We start from the raw sequence: 15,521 nt of genomic DNA, 5'->3' as shown, positions 1-15,521 counted from the left end.
GCAGGGCACTGAGCTTGGACACCTGCCTTCACCCCTGGGGCTCCTCTGCAGCAGCTGGCCCCTCCTCAGAGGGCAGTGGGTTGACCCCTGTGGAGTCCCAGAGGGGCTGGCTGGCAGAGAAGGTCCCCTGAAGGATCCTGCACATATGGGTTGGTTGTGTCCCCCTAGAAGGAGGTGTGGACGTCTGGCCTGGCCCAGGAGCGCACCCTTGTCTGGAAACAGGGTCTTTGCAGATGTGATCATGTTGGAAGTTAGGATGAGGTCACGCGACGGAGGGGGAGCCTCGGAGCATGAGGAAGGTGGCCTCCTGCAGAAGCTAGTGGGCAGGCCACCAGGGCAACCACGGGCAGGCCAGGGCCCTGCCTCCTGGCCTCAGCTTTCTCATCTGTGAGCTGGGCCTGTTGGTCACCCCACATCAGAGGGTCCTGGTCCACGGCCCACCATGACTTTCAGAGCCCCCCTCACCCGACCCTGCACTCTGGCTTCCTGCTGACCCGCCACAGACCTCCTGGCCTCCTCCTCTGCTGGAGCACACTGCCCTTCTTCTGCTGCCCGCTGCTCCCCGCATCCTGGCCTTGGCTTCCTCTTCCAGGGACCCCTGCCCTGATGCCCCATGGCCAGGTCCTCCCACCCTGCACATGCTCATTGCTGCTCCTTGGGCCGGACTGTTTGCCTGGTGGCTGGTCCACCTCCTGGGGAACAGGACCTGGTCTGTCATGAGTGAGGAAGGAGCTGGGAGGGCCTGAGGCTGGAGCAGGGGCCTCTGGCTCCCGGGGACAGCCAGCATAGGTTCACTGTCCCGGCCCCAGGCAGAGTGGTCAGGGGCTGAGGGAAGTTAAATGGGCTGATGACCGCCAGACAGTGACAGGGAGGGGCCAACCGGCCTGGAAAAGCCCAGGGTCAGGCCAGCCTGGCCTGTCACCCCTGACCAGCAGCACGGTGGCCCTGCCTAGCTCCCCCTGCTGTGGCACTCCTCCTGGGAAGGCCACTGTCCGGGGCTATGGCTTTCCATGAGGTAGAGACCACACTACAAGTGTCCGTTTGCATGTCATCTGTATTGTCACGTTTATGCACATCCCTACGGCGGACAGGAAACGACCTATTAGGTCTCACAGAGTCCGGCCCCTGGGGGCCAAAGCCACACGGATGCCCCTGGGCCAGGACCAGGCTCTCTGAGGGCGCGGGCTCCAGGTCTCCCCAGGCTCTGGGTCGGGCCTCGGGGAGGCCAGCTCGCACCTCAGGCCCTCCGGCTCGCGGGCAGTGCCGTTCCTGGGGTCAATAGCTGTCCCTCAGGAAAAGGGTCCTGTGGTCCAGTAAGTTGAGGAAACATGGCTTCGCGAGGTTGAGCAGGACTCCCGGAGCCCTACAGGCGGAGCGCGCAGCACTTCCCAAAGGTATTGGACCACAACACCCTCTTCCCCTGGAGCGCCGGCGGCGGGCGTCCTGCGGGCACCCTCGGGAAAGTGCTGCCCCAAGCTATCGATGACCGTTAATGGCAATGCCACCTGCACTGCGGGGCTTGGGGGAAGTCGCTGGGCATCGTGCTGTGGCGTGGTGGGCACCGCCCAGCCCTAAACAGTCATGACGGTGAGAGGACGAGACCGCGCCCGTCCTGCTGCCGTGACTGTTCCCACCTGTGTCCCCCGAGTGGCGGCCAAGCAGGGCCACCGCACAGGCAGTCCCCGGCCACCTGGAGAGGGCATCTGAGTCCAGGAAAAGGGGCCAGAGGCATGGCATTGAGAACATGCCAGTCACGGGGCCAGCCTGAGACTGCTAGCTCCAACCAGGAGGGGACCTGGAGGCGAGGCAGCCGTGACTGGGGCCACCTGCTTCCCTGCATACCCACCCTGCCTCCTGCCACTCTCCCGGCCACCCCACGCCCCAGGCCGTGGGCAGGCTGGCAAGCAGGTGGGTCACCAGACAGAGATGAGCATCTGGCAGGTGTTGGAGGACATCCAGACCAGCTCCACCAGGCGGAACTGGAAGTAGCCGATGACGAAGCCCGAGAGGACATCCGTGATGTGGTGGCGTCCGATCATCACGCGGGACAGGCCCACACAGAAGGCCCAGAGCACCAGCAGGATGCGCAGGGGCACTGCCAGCACCAGGTGGCTGAGGAAGAACTTGGACACCATGGCGGCACGGCTGGCGTGCCCAGCGGGGAAGGCGTAGATGTCCATGGTGAGGTAGTCCAGCAGGCTGGGGCTCGTCTCGAATGGGCCGCGCCGCTTGATGAGCTTCTGCACCCCGGCCACTGTCATGATGTCCAGGAGCAGAGCTGTGGGTGAGAGAAGGAGGTCCTGGGTAGTCGGTGCCACCAATGGGCCAAGCTCCGGCTCCCAGACCCATCCAGCCTCACCTCCCCTTTGATCACCTCCCTCAGCCACACTGACTTCCAGGCAGGTTCCTGCCTAGGACCTTTGCACTCACTGCCCCATCACCTAGAGTGTTCTTCTTTCTGACATCTGTTTCCTTCTGTGTCTGCCTATAGAAGCCCCCATCACAACCCCCTGCCCTGCTTCATTTTCCTTACAGCATTTCTCACCACCTGACTACTTTGCATTTTCTAATTTTTTCCTTTCTCTTCTCTCCCCCACCCACCACTACCACTCACTAGCACCCTGAGGGCGGGGGTCCATTTTGCTCTTGAGGCCTTCAGCAAAGGTGCCAGAGGACAGAAAGTGTGGGCAGCTGGTGAGCAGCCACGGGGACCTGGAGGGCTCCCGTGCAGAGAGGCGAGCCCTCATTTAAAAAGTTAAAGGGACACTCAGGTCTTGTGCCATTAACTACGCTAGAGAGCACAGTTCAGTGACATTTTGTGTGTTCACAAAGTCTGACACCAGACCAGCCAGGTACTTCCAGAACCTCCCGTCGCCCCAGCAGGAAACCCTTAAAACAGAGGCCCTAAGGCGGTCCAAAGGCGTCAGGCCCCGCCCGCTTCCAGTTCAGCCCCGCCCCGCCTCCAGCCCAGCCCCGCCTCCAGCCCAGCCCCGCCTCCAGCCCCGCCCCGCCTCCAGCCCAGCCCCGCCTCCAGCCCAGCCCGGCCTGCCGCCGGGTCTCCGGGTCTCCGTCCAGGAGGAGCCTCTCCTGGTCTCCTCCCACAGGGGGGCTGCTGTGCTTGGCTCCCCCCACCGTGACGTTTCCTGGGTTCACCCACCCACGTGGTAGCTCACATGGGCACGTCATCCTCTGTGTGGCTGAACGGTGATCCACCGGGTGGCTATGCCACCGATCGTCACCTGGCAGTGGACACTGATTTGTTTCCACTTGGCCGCTGTGGACAATGCTCCTGTGGACTCTGTGCGTGAGCACCTGCGTTGGGGGGAGGTCTCTGTTCTCGGTTCCTTGGGGTGTGCACTTAGGACTGGGACAGTTGGGTGACAGGGTGACTCTGTGGCTTTTCGAGGCACCCAAACTGCTCTCCACTGTGGCAGCCGTCCCCACTCTGCAGTGGGTGAGGCGGGCAGTGTGGAATATTCCTACTTGTTGCTCCTCCTCTCTGGAATGTTCTGCCCCTTTCCAACCCCCTGACTCACCAGCATACTTCTGGCCTCAGCCTCAATGTCACCACGTCAGGAGGCCTGTGCTGGCCTCGCAGGGAGGACAGGCCCTGAAGTGTGCACACTCCATGCCCTGTGTCACCAAGGACCCCGCAGTCAGTGGTGAGTGGTTGGTGCCTCCACCACACGTTCCCCCTGCACCATTGGCTCATGAAGGCTGGGGCCATGCCTGATTGTTCTCAGGTTTGTCCCCTGACCTAATAGAGCAGCAGTCACCAAATGCTGGGTGACTCACTGGCCTGAGACTCTTAGCCAGAGGGTGGGCTCATCCCCCATTTTGGAAACATTGGAAAGGCCCCGAGTCTCCATCATGTCTCTGCTGCCACCCTCCTGTGTGGGGCTGCTCTGCCTCTCTGTGCAGTTAGATGAAGGCCCGTGCCGGGGCGGCAGTTTCACCCAGCTGGTCACAGTGGCATGGACAGCCACCATGAGGGCTTTGGGCAAACAGTTCCCACCCTCACAAAGGCCCTCTGTGGTGGCAGGTGGCATTGGCAGGCCAGGACACACCTCCGGGGCAGCTGCAGAGTCACCGGGGAACCTACACCTCTGGCCCTTATGTTTCCCTGGCATCAGTGACCTAGGAGACCCCATGGGGTCACAGCACCTGTCAGCCCTTCTTTGGGGACAGGGAAGACAACCCCAGAAGCAGGTGCAGTGCTGTGTGTCCCTATTTGGGTCACCTAATTCCCCCACCTGTGAGATGGAGATGGTGGTCACCTCCTCCCCAGCAAACCAGGCCAAGTGTTTCCTCTCAAGGCCTCCACCCACCCCCCGCCCAAGGGCAGCTCAGATCGGGGATTGTGACTCCAGGTCAAGGTGGCCTGGCTGGAGCCTTCCTGGAACACAGTGCCAGGCGTCAGAGCTGCTGGGTCTCAGCAGCTGCCCAAAGAAATGAGAAGAGACAGTGGCTGCTGGTCACAGTGGACACTTCCACAGTTAGAGCTGAAGGCCCCTGGGATCCTGCCACTCAGAGAAGCCCTGTCCAGACCCTCCTCCCCTGGTGTGGAGTGTAGATCTGGTAAAAGCATCAGCATGCTCACATGCAGCTCCAAGCCCTCTGTTTGAAAGTTTTGCCATGCCAATGTCCCCACTTCCACTGCTAAAAGTGTGAGGCCCTGGCTGTCCACACTGCCCCATGGTCACCAGGGAATCCTCAGCCTTCCACTGTCCCCTGGCAGGGCTGCTGCTCAAAATCCAGCCTCAGCTTGGGGTTTGAATGGTGGCTAGCCAGCCCAGGTGCTACTGACCCAGGCCAGGATTTGGAGCCATCTGGAATCTGGGGGCAGTCCCAGTCCTAGAGGAGAGAAGGACTGGGGACAGCCAGATTTCCAGCACGGGGAAGCCTGAGGGGGGCAGCTGCAGATGACCCCTGGCCCACTGGGTGCCCTCAGCCTAGGGGGACAGCAGGGAAGGCCAGGCCAGGAGGACCTCTGCAGCCCTCTGAGGTCCTCCCTCACCTGCAAGACCCCGAAAATGACCTGGGGGCAGTCTCCCCCATTAGGGGAATGACAGTGAAGTGACCTGGGGAGGGGGTTAGATTCACAGGCCCAGAGTCACAGGTGAGTTTTGAGTCCTGTCTCCTACTAAGAGCCAGGCCCTCTGTCTTCCCACGGACATAGGCCATCACGGGACAAAACGAGCTAATGGTGAACAGGAAGCAGGGGGCAAACCTGTGTGGGGACCCCATATGTCCTTCCTAAGGCCAGGTCTGGCCTGCCCTGGGGCCTGGGGGGCCTGAGGCAGGTGCATGGATGAAAGAGTTGTCCTCCCTGAGGTCCCAGCGGGTCAAGTGACGGGGCCACAGTGATGAGGCGAGGGCCTCCCAGGATTGATTGGTGCCAGGGAATGGCCAGGGTCTAGGTGCTGAGACTCTGGGGGCAGTTAATGTGCACCAGACTAGAATCAGGCCCAAAGTCGATGCCACCAGTCACTAGAAGATCTGGGCATCTGCCCTGTTGGTGACCAGGTGGATCAGGTGAAAACCAGGACTGGAACTGCCCGGTGTAAAGCCCGCCTCCCCAGCAGAGGCGCCCCGTGGAGAGCTGCTGGGTTCAGGAGGGAAGGTCACCTGTCTCCAAATAAAAAAACAAAAAGGCTGGGGATGTGGTTCAGTGGTGGAGCACCCCGTGTTTGATCTCTAGTACCCCCCCCAAAAAATACCCAGAACATGAAGCAGAGGAAGATGGTATCTGGTTCTGACCCTCCTTTGCCTGCTGGGGACACCTCAGAGGTTGCCCGTGCCCCCTGGTTTGAGAAATCCCATGTCTGGGCCTTTGGGAAGCTGCTGATTCATCTGGCAGGAGGCATCTCTGAGGCCATAACAGGGTGGACTCGCTGCCCTCCCTGCCCTGTGCCCTCAGGGTTATCAGGCCCAGCCCACCATTCAGTTGGCCCAGCCCATCCTGGGCCTGGTTCCGTCACTCACCTGACCCCCAGTTCTTGGCCATCACTGTTTTGGGGGGTCCAGGCATACGCCAGGCCCAGGGCTGGTGGGCAGCTCCCAAGTGCTTACCCAGAGAATGATGTTATTCCGGGGCTGGCGGGCAGTGACCTTTCCCACCTGGTTTTGAGGGTTGTAAATAGCAGCGGTGTCCACTGGACAGGATGGCTTTCCTCCAGAGCCCACAGCCTCCCTGGCCTCCCACCCCATCCCCCGCCGTGCTCCATCCAGCTCCCCCTGCCGGGCCTCTCCCCTCCTCCGTGTGGCCAGCCCACAGTGAGACTGCGGCGATGCCAACACCCCCAGAGTGTAATCTGGCGCCCAGAAATAGAAGCAAATGACGCTACCTCTCAAGATTCTGCTAATTCCACACTGAAAGGTTTGCTGACTTACACCCTGTCCTTGGCTTAGCGGGAGCAAGGAGACCCCCGTGGTAGAAAAGGTCCACCTGGTGGGAGGCTCAGGGCGAAGGTCAGGAAAGCTGGCAGTCACTTAACCACTCTTCCTGTGTGATTCCGGCAGGTCACTTAACCTCTCTGGGCCTTCCCCTGCGGGGAAGCCCGGGCTGCACCAGCCATGAGTGTGCCTGCAGGGTGAGTGTGCCTGCAGGGGAGCCGGAAGGGGCCTGCAGCAGGTCCCCTGTGCTCGCTCTTCACTGTTGGTGACCAGGTGGATCAGGTGAAAACCAGGAGTGGAACTGCCCAGTGTAAAGCCCTGCTGGCCTGAGTCTCAGAAATGAACTGTTTAGACCCTGCCGCACCTCTGCACAGTGAGCTGGTTCCTTTCTATGGTATCCAAATCCAGGGTGGCTGCCATGGCTGTGTATATAGGACCTGGTCAGGGGTGGCCAAAGACCTGGGGGACCCATGGTCACACTGAGCCCCACTGAGACAAGAAGCAAATCTGGGGATGGGAGGGGAGATTTTACCTCCTGGAGCTGGAGCGAATCTGACTAAAGTCATGGGATCAGCCTAAATCTCTCAGTAAGGGACACGTCACACGAGCCTCGTGCATGGGTTATCACCTAAGTTGTCCCCAAGAGCAAGAGCTGGTGGACAGGGGAAGGGAGAGCTGGAGGGTCGGCCGAGGAGGCCTGGGTGGGTGGGTGCTTCAGGATGGCTGGGAAGGTACACCAGGCTCGGGGAGCCGATTCCCTGTGACGGCACAGACCGGAGGCTGGGACGAGGATTCCAGATGGGAGCACGCAGCTTAGCAGGTGTCTCCCTGAGAGCAAAGGCCAAGCTGGCTGAAGAGCAGGAGAGACAACGGCCAGCTGCAGCAGAGCTCCTTCCTGGGGGCAGGGGGTAGGGGCAGCTCCCTTTCTCCAAGCTCCATCCCTGTGGAAGAGTGGGAATGGGGTCCCTGGTGCCAGTCCTCACAGCAGGACCCAGGGAGACCAGAGGTTGGGAGGAGCAGAGTGACTGACAGCAAGGAGAGGTCCCGCTGAGTGGGGCCACAGCTTGCAGAGAGGCCACCACAGCCTTAGACAGCAAGCACGTCCGCAAGGCTGTCCACCCTGCGACTGTCTGCCCGACCTGGGACTGATGCTGTCATTATCAATCTTCACGATGGAGCAAGCCTCTGTGTTGCAAAACGCCTGATGTAATCCTCCTGGGTCTGGTCTGGACGGAGCTCCCTCTGCTCCACCTCCTTGAACATGCCCCAGATCACGGTGGCGTGTCCCCACCGCAGAGCACTACGACTCCAGAAGAAGCACCCTGCTCGGGGAAGGCCTGGTGGGGCGTCATGCGGCTGACCCCAGTGCTGCTCGAATTACCTCTCGCGGTAAGAGTGGATCACGAGAAGGTGCGCGGCTCCACTAGGGAACCCCAAACCCAGCCTCAGTGAGAGGAGGGTTCTGTGAGAAAAATCAGATCAAGTGTTGGCGAGGGTGTGGGGAACCTGGAGCCCCTGGAACACAAGACAGGACTGCCACCAAGGAAGATGGCCCCGGTCTCCAAACAGCTGCACAGAATCACCACTGGATTCAGCAATTCCACTGTGAGTTCACAGCAGGAAGAGATAAAGGGACAGCAGGACTCAGGGTAGCCCAAGCACAGTCGCCACAGGGCAACAGAGCACGCACAAGCTGAGATCCAGCATCACACAGAGTACTTACTCTTCAGCCACAAAGGGAAGGCAATTCTGACCTGTCTATCACGTAGATGAACCCTGGGGACATTACGTGACACAAGCCAGTTACAGGAGGACAAATACTATGGGGTCCACCTACATTAGGTCCCTAGAGCCAAATGCATAGGGACAGAAAGCCACCACGTGGTGGCCGCTGGGTGTAGGGGGGAGGGAGCAAATGGGGGTTAGTTTTATTGATGAACATGTTCTGGAGGTAGACGGTGGTGACGGTGGTGACAGTTGCATGGCACTGAGCTTAATGCCACTGAGCCGCACACAAAAATTATTGAAATAACTTGTATGTTCATATAGATCAAAGCCAGGTCCTCATGTATGACAAAGCATGTACTCCACCATGGAGCTGCACCCCACCCCAACACACATGTATTACCCTAACAAAGAATGACCTATACAAATGGACTGTTTTCATATTCAGGAAAATTTTGACAGGAGGCACACACCTGTAAACCCAGCAGCTCAAGAGGCTGAGGCAGGAGGATTGCGAGTTCAAAGCCAGTCTCAGCAATTTAGGGAGACTCTGTTTCAACATTAAAAAATAAAAAAGGCTGGGGATGTGGCTCAGTGGTTAAGCACTGTTGGGTGTTCAATCCCCAGGACCAAAAAAAAAAAAAAAAAAAAACCCCACACACTTTAATAAAGGACTCAGATCACAGCAACAAGACACAGGGCATTGCCCACCCCAGAACCAGAAGAGGCCCATAAGGAAGGAGGACAAGGTTGGTGAACCGGGATGGGTTGGTTACCTGTCACCTAATTCCCCTGGGTTCATCAAGCTGGGGCTACAGGGGAGGGATAAGAAGGAGCGTGGGGTCATTTTACTGGCACTTCAAGCCTGGAGAGGACCTGGCAGGAGGTGGCCTGGGCCTTCTGATAATGACGGTGTCAACACTGCTGCTGCTGCTGATAACAACAATCATAGTTACACAAGCGTCACCCAGCATTAGTACACGCCGAACACTGTGATTCTTCAGTGAAGACTCCCAACAACCCACTTAACAGATGAGGAAACTGAGGCTTTGAGAGGTGAAGTCCTTGCCTGAGCCCACAGCAAGTCTGGGATTTGTACTCAGGTCTGGTTGAGGTCACTTTTTTTTTTTAATCTTTATTTTCATATGGTGCTGAGGATCCAACCCAGGGCCTTGCACATGCCAGGCCAGCCCTCCACCACTGAGCCCCAGCCCCAGCCCCTGAGTCTACTTTTTCCAGCTGCTAAGATTGCTTCTGGCCTGGCAAGTTGGAGCCGTGGCAGAGTGCACTGCGGAGGGAGGGAGACAGGGGGAGGGGGAGGGCAAGGGACCACTGCTGCGAGGTGTGCAGAGCCGAGGACAGGGATTCTCTGGCCTAGCTGGCATCCTTCCTAGGCCCCAAGAGGAGACTGCCCAGGAAGTCGGCCATGCTCTGGGGCAGAGGGGGTGGGCAGGGCTGGCCAAGGGCTCCCTCATGCTCCAGGCAACTATGACTTTGGCCTTGTACTTAACCAGCTTCCTTGGAACCCCAGCACCGCCCTGCACCCTCATTGCACAGATCCAGAGACACAGCCAGAGTGGGAACCAAGTTTGCACAGAGTACAGGGCAGAGCAGGGACTTGGACAAACCCCGTCTGACCCCAGCGCAGAGCCAGCTTTCCCGAGGTAGAGAAGGGGGTCCACAGTCCTCCTGGGGTCAGGGCAGAGCTGCAGGGCGAGAGCCTACTGCTGGCCCTGGAGGCAGTGTTTTCCCACCAAGCTGCTTCCTGGGCCCCAGACCCACCCTGCCTGCTCCACCTGGCCAGTGAGGCTGCTCTGTGGCAGGTCCTCATCTGTGATGGTCTTGGCACCTGGACACACAGACAGAAAACCTCCTCCTAGCCCTGCTCAGGCAGCAGTGGAGTGAGCCTAAGGGTGACACATCTGCGCCTCAGGCCGCGGTGAGGGGAAGGTGTGGCTGGCAGCCCGGAGGCCTTGGATCTGGTTCCTGGACCTATCCCTCACAGCTGTGAGGGTGGGCAGGTCACCTGGTCCTCCTGACCCCAGTCTACTCATCTGTAAAATGGATATATTGACATTGCCCTCGAAGATCATCGAGGAGGCTTTTTGCAATCTAAAATCCTAGCTGTTTACGGCAAGTAGTACATAATGAAGCTCAATAAATGATGTCCTTAAAGATTTTTTAAAAGTGATTGTCACTCAAGAAGGGAGGCATGGCTGGGCATGGTGGCGCACACCTGTAATCCAGCTGCTCAGGAGGCAGAGGCAGGAGGGTTTTGAGTTCCAAGCCAGCCTCAGCAATGGCAAGGCACTAAGCAACTCAGAGAGACCTTGTCTCTAAATAAAATATAAAATAGGGCTGGGGATGGGCTCAGTGGTCGAGAGCCCCTGAGTTCAATTTCCAGTACCAAAAAAAAAAAAAAAAAGAAGAAGAAGAAGAAGGGAGGCGTCTCCAATCTTGTTCTCTGCCCTGTGGGGCACACACTCCTGGGCCCATAGCAGCTAAGAGCTGCCAAGAGCCAGAAACCTAATCCAACAAGTGAGTTGCAAATTTTTAAACACCAGGGACAGGCCTAATTTCTATATTTTTCTTCCAGTACCAGGGCTTGATCCCGGGGCCTCCTGCACACTAGGCAGGTGCACACTAGGCAAGCACTCCATCCCCGAGCAAACCCAGCCTCAGGCGGAGCTTTCCTACAAGCCGAGGCTCGTGTGTGAGGCACAGACTGAAGAGGAGCTACTTTAGGTGGTGAAGCGGGCAGCTGCTAGCACACCCCTCTGGTGGGGAGCCACCCCTTAGCGGAGCACCTACTGTCTGGGGACAGCTGAGACCCTGATTTCTTCCCTGATCCTCACCTGCCCCAAGTTCCCTCACCCTCCTCAGGAAGGGGCAAAGTAAAGGTGGAATAATGCCTGCACCCCTGGCTAGCTGCAGCACCATCACCCTGGGCTTCAGGTTCTTCTTATTTTTTAATATTTATTTTTGACTTCTAGGTGGACACAATATCTTTATTTTGCTTATATGTGTTGCTGAGGATCGAACCCAGTGCCTCACGCTGCTAGGCAAGCGCTCTGCCCCTGAGCCCCAGCCCCGGCCCCTCTTTAAATGCTCAGAGGTCGTGGTGCAGGTGCAAAGTGCCGTGTGGTTCACGCACAGCTTGACATACAGTAAACACTCAGCAAAGCTCAGCACCATCCCCTGTGTCACCACCTGGGGAAGGCAGGCAGGAGCCGATGGGGTCTGGAGCCCAGGCCCCGGAGAGCGCGTCCCTGTCCCACCTCGGGCACCAGGCAACCTAACTCCAGCACAGTGTTCTCAAGCCACAGCCCTCCATGGCTCCTGTGGGCACCAGAGAAACTTAGAGTGGGAGCAGATTCTGCCCACCAGACTCTGTCCCTCCCTTCCAAGGTCCTGGTAGATCACCTGCAGAGAGCAGAGGCCTGTAGGTCAGGCAGGCCAGGTGCAGATCCCAAGCTGAGGCTTGGTCAGACCGATTTATTTATAGGAGCCTCAGTTTCCTAATCTGTAAAATGGGAATGACAGGGGGCACAAAACTCACGGGACTTTTTTTGAGGAGGGTACTAGAGATAGAACCCAGGGGCGCTTAACCACTGAGCCACATGCCCAGCCCTTTTATATATTTTATTTAGCGACAGGGTCTCATGAGTTGCTTTGGACCTTGCTAAGTTGCTGAGGTGGATTTGAACTCACAATCCTTCTGACTCAGCTTCCTGAGCCCCTGGGATTACAGGTGTGGGCTACTGTGTTTGGCATCGAGAGACTTTTTATTTGGAATAAAATAATAATAATGATGATTTAGTGATAAAAACAAGAGGCTTAGGCGGTGGTGGACCCAGCCAGCTCCTCCCCAGGTTTCTGGTTGCTTCTGCCTCCCTCCCTGCAGGGCACCCCTGAGCGCCAGGCCCCAGACTCAGTCCCCATAACTCCCTCTGGAACGGAAGTTCTCTGTGGCCCAACTCACACCCCTTTTGGAACCAAGACCCCTGTGACCACGTTGTTTGGCCCGAGAACCCCCACCCCCCTGTCCCCTGAATGCTGGCACCTGGCGAGGGGTGGGGCGAGGGGTGGGAAAACCCTCCCAGGCCTGGCCTGGAGGTGGAGGCCGAGGTTCCCTGAGTGCCCCGGGCATCTGGAGGTGTCACCCGGGGGCGGAGGGGCGCTTGTCTTCCACCTGGGTCCCACAAGGCAATAGGCAAGGACAGACGGTACTAACCGAGAGGAGCTGGTGGCAGCCAAGACTTCAGAGACACAAACCAATAACCAGCGCCCCCTGCCCCCCCACTTCAGCCACTCTCCTGGGAAGGAGCAGGTCAGGACTCCAGCAGGCTCTGAGTGGGAGGGACCCCAGGCCCTGTGGGGAGAAGCCTGGCGTCTCACAAGCCCCTGAACCCAGCCGGCTGGGGGCTCTGGGGGGCATCCCAAGTGCTGCCTGTGTTAGTCAAGGACAAGGACCCCAACCGTGGAGGGAGTCCAACAAGGACGCCTGCTGCCCAGGACACCCCTCAGGCCCCTGAGGTCACTGCCCAGCCCCAGCTGCCCCCTGGGCAGCGGTGCCCTTTGTCCAGAACAGGCCCCTGGAGCTTCCCGCTGACCTCTGCCTTCTCTCAGCCCTCACTTGGCGAGGGGCCTCCTCGGTGCGTCAGGCTCTGGCTTCCCCAGGCCAGAGGCCTGCCCGTTTCTGGGGCGCCCTTCCTACTTAAACTCATTTGCTCAGTCCAGCTGGCTTCTGAGGCCCTGCTGGTCCTGCGGGGCGGGGCGGGGCCGGCGGGGACACTCACCCAGGAGCAGGTTCATGAGCACCTCCTGGCCGGCCAGCGTGCTGCTCTTCACCAGGCAGAGGATGGTACCCCCAATCCAGGGGATGCCATGGCCGGTGATGCCAATGAGCTTGACCATGGAGCGGGCACTGCCCCAGGACGCAGCCCGGCCAGCACATACCCCCAGCCGCTTGGACATGCAGATGTCGATGGCCAGCAGGGAGTTGAAGGCGATGCCCTTGAAGGAGGGGTTCAGCTGCATGCAGTCCTCCTCGGGCAGCTGCTGAGACTGGCGCCGCTCTCGGGCCCCGTCGCCTGCGGGTGGGGGCTGCGCCGAGGGCCCCGAGGCCTTCCTGCCAGAGCCCCGGGGCTCTGGGGTGCCCTTGGGGGGCTGGTTCAGGGACAGGAACTCAGCCCTGTTGAGGACATTGCTGCGGTCCCGGGCGCGGGCCCGGCTCTGGGAAGCTGGCATGGTGACCTCGCTCACCCTGAGCAGGCCAGTGCCAGCCCGGCTCGCACTCCGAGGGCCTTCTCCCCAAAGGCAAGGGCCGGCCCGGCTGCCGCTGCCTGCTTCCCCGCAGCAGCTGTTAAATATAGAGTGGAGGATTGCATGTGGCTGTTTACCTCCGGCTGCCACCAGGCTCCGAGGGGATGCCAGTGCCAGCGGGACAGCCAATGAGCCCACCCATGCCGGGCCAGCGCCAATGGAGCTGCAGGGAGGTGGACGAGTCCACAGCTGCCGCCTGGCTGCCTGGGCCTGGGCTATTTAAATCTGCCAATGGCTTGTCCCTGGGCTCTGGGGCACTCTGGGAAATGTAGTTCTGCTGTTCTGGACTCAGCTGTGGCCTCAGCCTCTGGCCCAGGCAGAGTCGGGTCCTGGTTTAACCCCTGAATTTAACAGGTTCCCTCTGAGCCATCCAGACCCCTGCGAGCCAGGCCTGCCTGCCCCCTTGGCCTGGGCAGCATGGACCTAGTCCCATGGGCTGCAGGTGGAGCCCTGGCCACAGGCCTCTCTGGGCACCAGATGATGGAATTGGTGACATCACTAAGAGCATCATGCTGGGTCCCTGGGGCCAGGCCAGCTCCTCCCCCGTGACAGTATTTCATTAAGGTGGCAGCTGGGTTTTCCTTCCCTCCCTCTCTTTTTAAATCTGTGAATTTGCTGTGGTTGACGTCAACCCAATCGAATGCAGTCTGAGGTCTGATTTCGTCAGAGGGAGGGGTAATGGATGGTGGATAACAGGTCTGCCAATGGAGGTTGCCAATGGTACCTGGTACTCTGAGTTTTGCCAAGGACAGGAGAGCCACAGCAGCTGCAGGCAATGCACAGTTACCGAGAGCCGGGCCCTGTGCTCAGAGCTCTGTCCCTGTCTCCGGGAAGCTCACACCAGTGGGGTTTTCATGAATGACACAAAAACAGTCACAAGTGTGCAAAGGTGCTGCAGGGCCACAGAACCAGGGCTCTGGGTCTGATCTGGGGGTCAGAGAGGGCTTGGCCCAGGAAGGAAGAGAAGGCGAGAAGTCCTGGGCAGGGGCAAGCCCTCTGCACTGGAAGGACAGAGGCCAGCGTGGCTGCCGTCCCGAGAGGTCCTGGCTAAAGATTTGGGATATGAGCTGGGCCTCCCTGTGGCTACCTAGGTGACCTCTGGGAAGAGCTTCTTAGGGCCACCGGGACCTGTGTATGGGGGCTGCCTGGAAGAATCCAAAGCAGACATCCTGGTCTCATCACTCGGGGAGGCCACTGATGACCTGCCTGCCCAGCCCAGATGGAGGCAGAAGGCTGAGATTTCTCTACCAGATATGGAGTGTGCCACAAAACAAGGCCCACCCCACAGTCCCCCAAGGACAGGAAGTGTGTGGGGTGGAGTGAACACTGGCCACAGGGGCTCTGCCACCTGTCAGTTCTGAGACCTCCAACAAGTCACACCACGTCCCTGAGCCTTGGTTTTTCCACCTGTAATATGGACATAATAGTGCCTACCTCTCAGGGTCTTTGCAGAGTTCAGTCCCTACCACAGAGTGAGCCTTGGGCTCTGGGTTAGAAACTGATTCCATTTGACACAGAAGCACAGTTTCCTCTCCCCTCTGAGAGCCCCCTTCAGAAGGACCTGCCCTCATCCCTGATGGGTGAATGAAGCCAGAACCCAGGAGCCCTCCATGTGAGGTTCCTTGCAAACACCCTGGCTGGGTCCAGCTGGGCTAGACTAGGCGAGGCTGGCCTCACTCCTCCTCTTCCTCTTCCAGAGGGTCCACTCAGATTGGGGCACTCTGGTGGCAGGGAGGTCCCAGGCTGCATTCCATCCTGCCCTCTGGTGTATGCGGTCTCACCCTGCACTCCAGAGGGCTGTGCTTTATCACGGACCCGACTTAACCAGTGATACCCCCATGTCACAGACGAGGAAGCCGAGGCTCAGAGGGATAAAGGCAGGAAACCAAAAGTAGCGGGGGTCCGGCTCCTCAGCAGTCCCTGGGCTGGGGAAACCAGGGCCTTTGGACTCAGATCTCTCAGGCCACAGGGATCTGCTTGCTCAGCTCTCCACAGGGCACCCACCTTACCCTCCCTGGGCGGGGCCCATGACCTGGGCTGGCCTCTGCAGGGGCTAAGAAGCCCAGCCCAGCGGG

At 59.1% G+C, this 15,521-nt stretch overlaps 1 protein-coding gene across 1 annotated transcript; it reads right to left on the bottom strand.

The window, feature by feature from the left end:
- Nucleotides 1-1,036: 1,036 nt before the first annotated feature.
- Nucleotides 1,037-13,662, bottom strand: Plpp7 (phospholipid phosphatase 7 (inactive)). The gene is made up of 2 exons (XM_026386496.2): nucleotides 12,921-13,662; nucleotides 1,037-2,278 (listed from the first exon to the last, which is right to left on the bottom strand). Exons 1-2 carry the CDS (start codon nucleotides 13,369-13,371, stop codon nucleotides 1,914-1,916), a joined length of 816 nt encoding a protein of 271 aa, XP_026242281.1. The 5' UTR covers nucleotides 13,372-13,662; the 3' UTR covers nucleotides 1,037-1,913.
- Nucleotides 13,663-15,521: the final 1,859 nt, after the last annotated feature.

The sequence above is a fragment of the Urocitellus parryii genome, chromosome 4 (genome assembly GCF_045843805.1).
Source record: "Urocitellus parryii isolate mUroPar1 chromosome 4, mUroPar1.hap1, whole genome shotgun sequence".
NCBI classification, from domain to species: Eukaryota; Metazoa; Chordata; class Mammalia; order Rodentia; family Sciuridae; genus Urocitellus; species Urocitellus parryii.
The sequence above is the reverse complement of the archived record's forward strand: the minus strand, read 5'-3'. Positions and strand labels throughout refer to the sequence as shown.

Excerpts from the sequence above, each read along its gene's own strand:
- Plpp7 (XM_026386496.2), bottom strand. The coding sequence starts at position 13,371 with ATGCCAGCTTCCCAGAGCCGGGCCCGCGCCCGGGACCGCAGCAATGTC. Across the intron at positions 2,279-12,920 it reads GCTCATGAACCTGCTCCTGG|CTCTGCTCCTGGACATCATG; the intron begins GTGAGTGTCCCC and ends TCTCACCCACAG.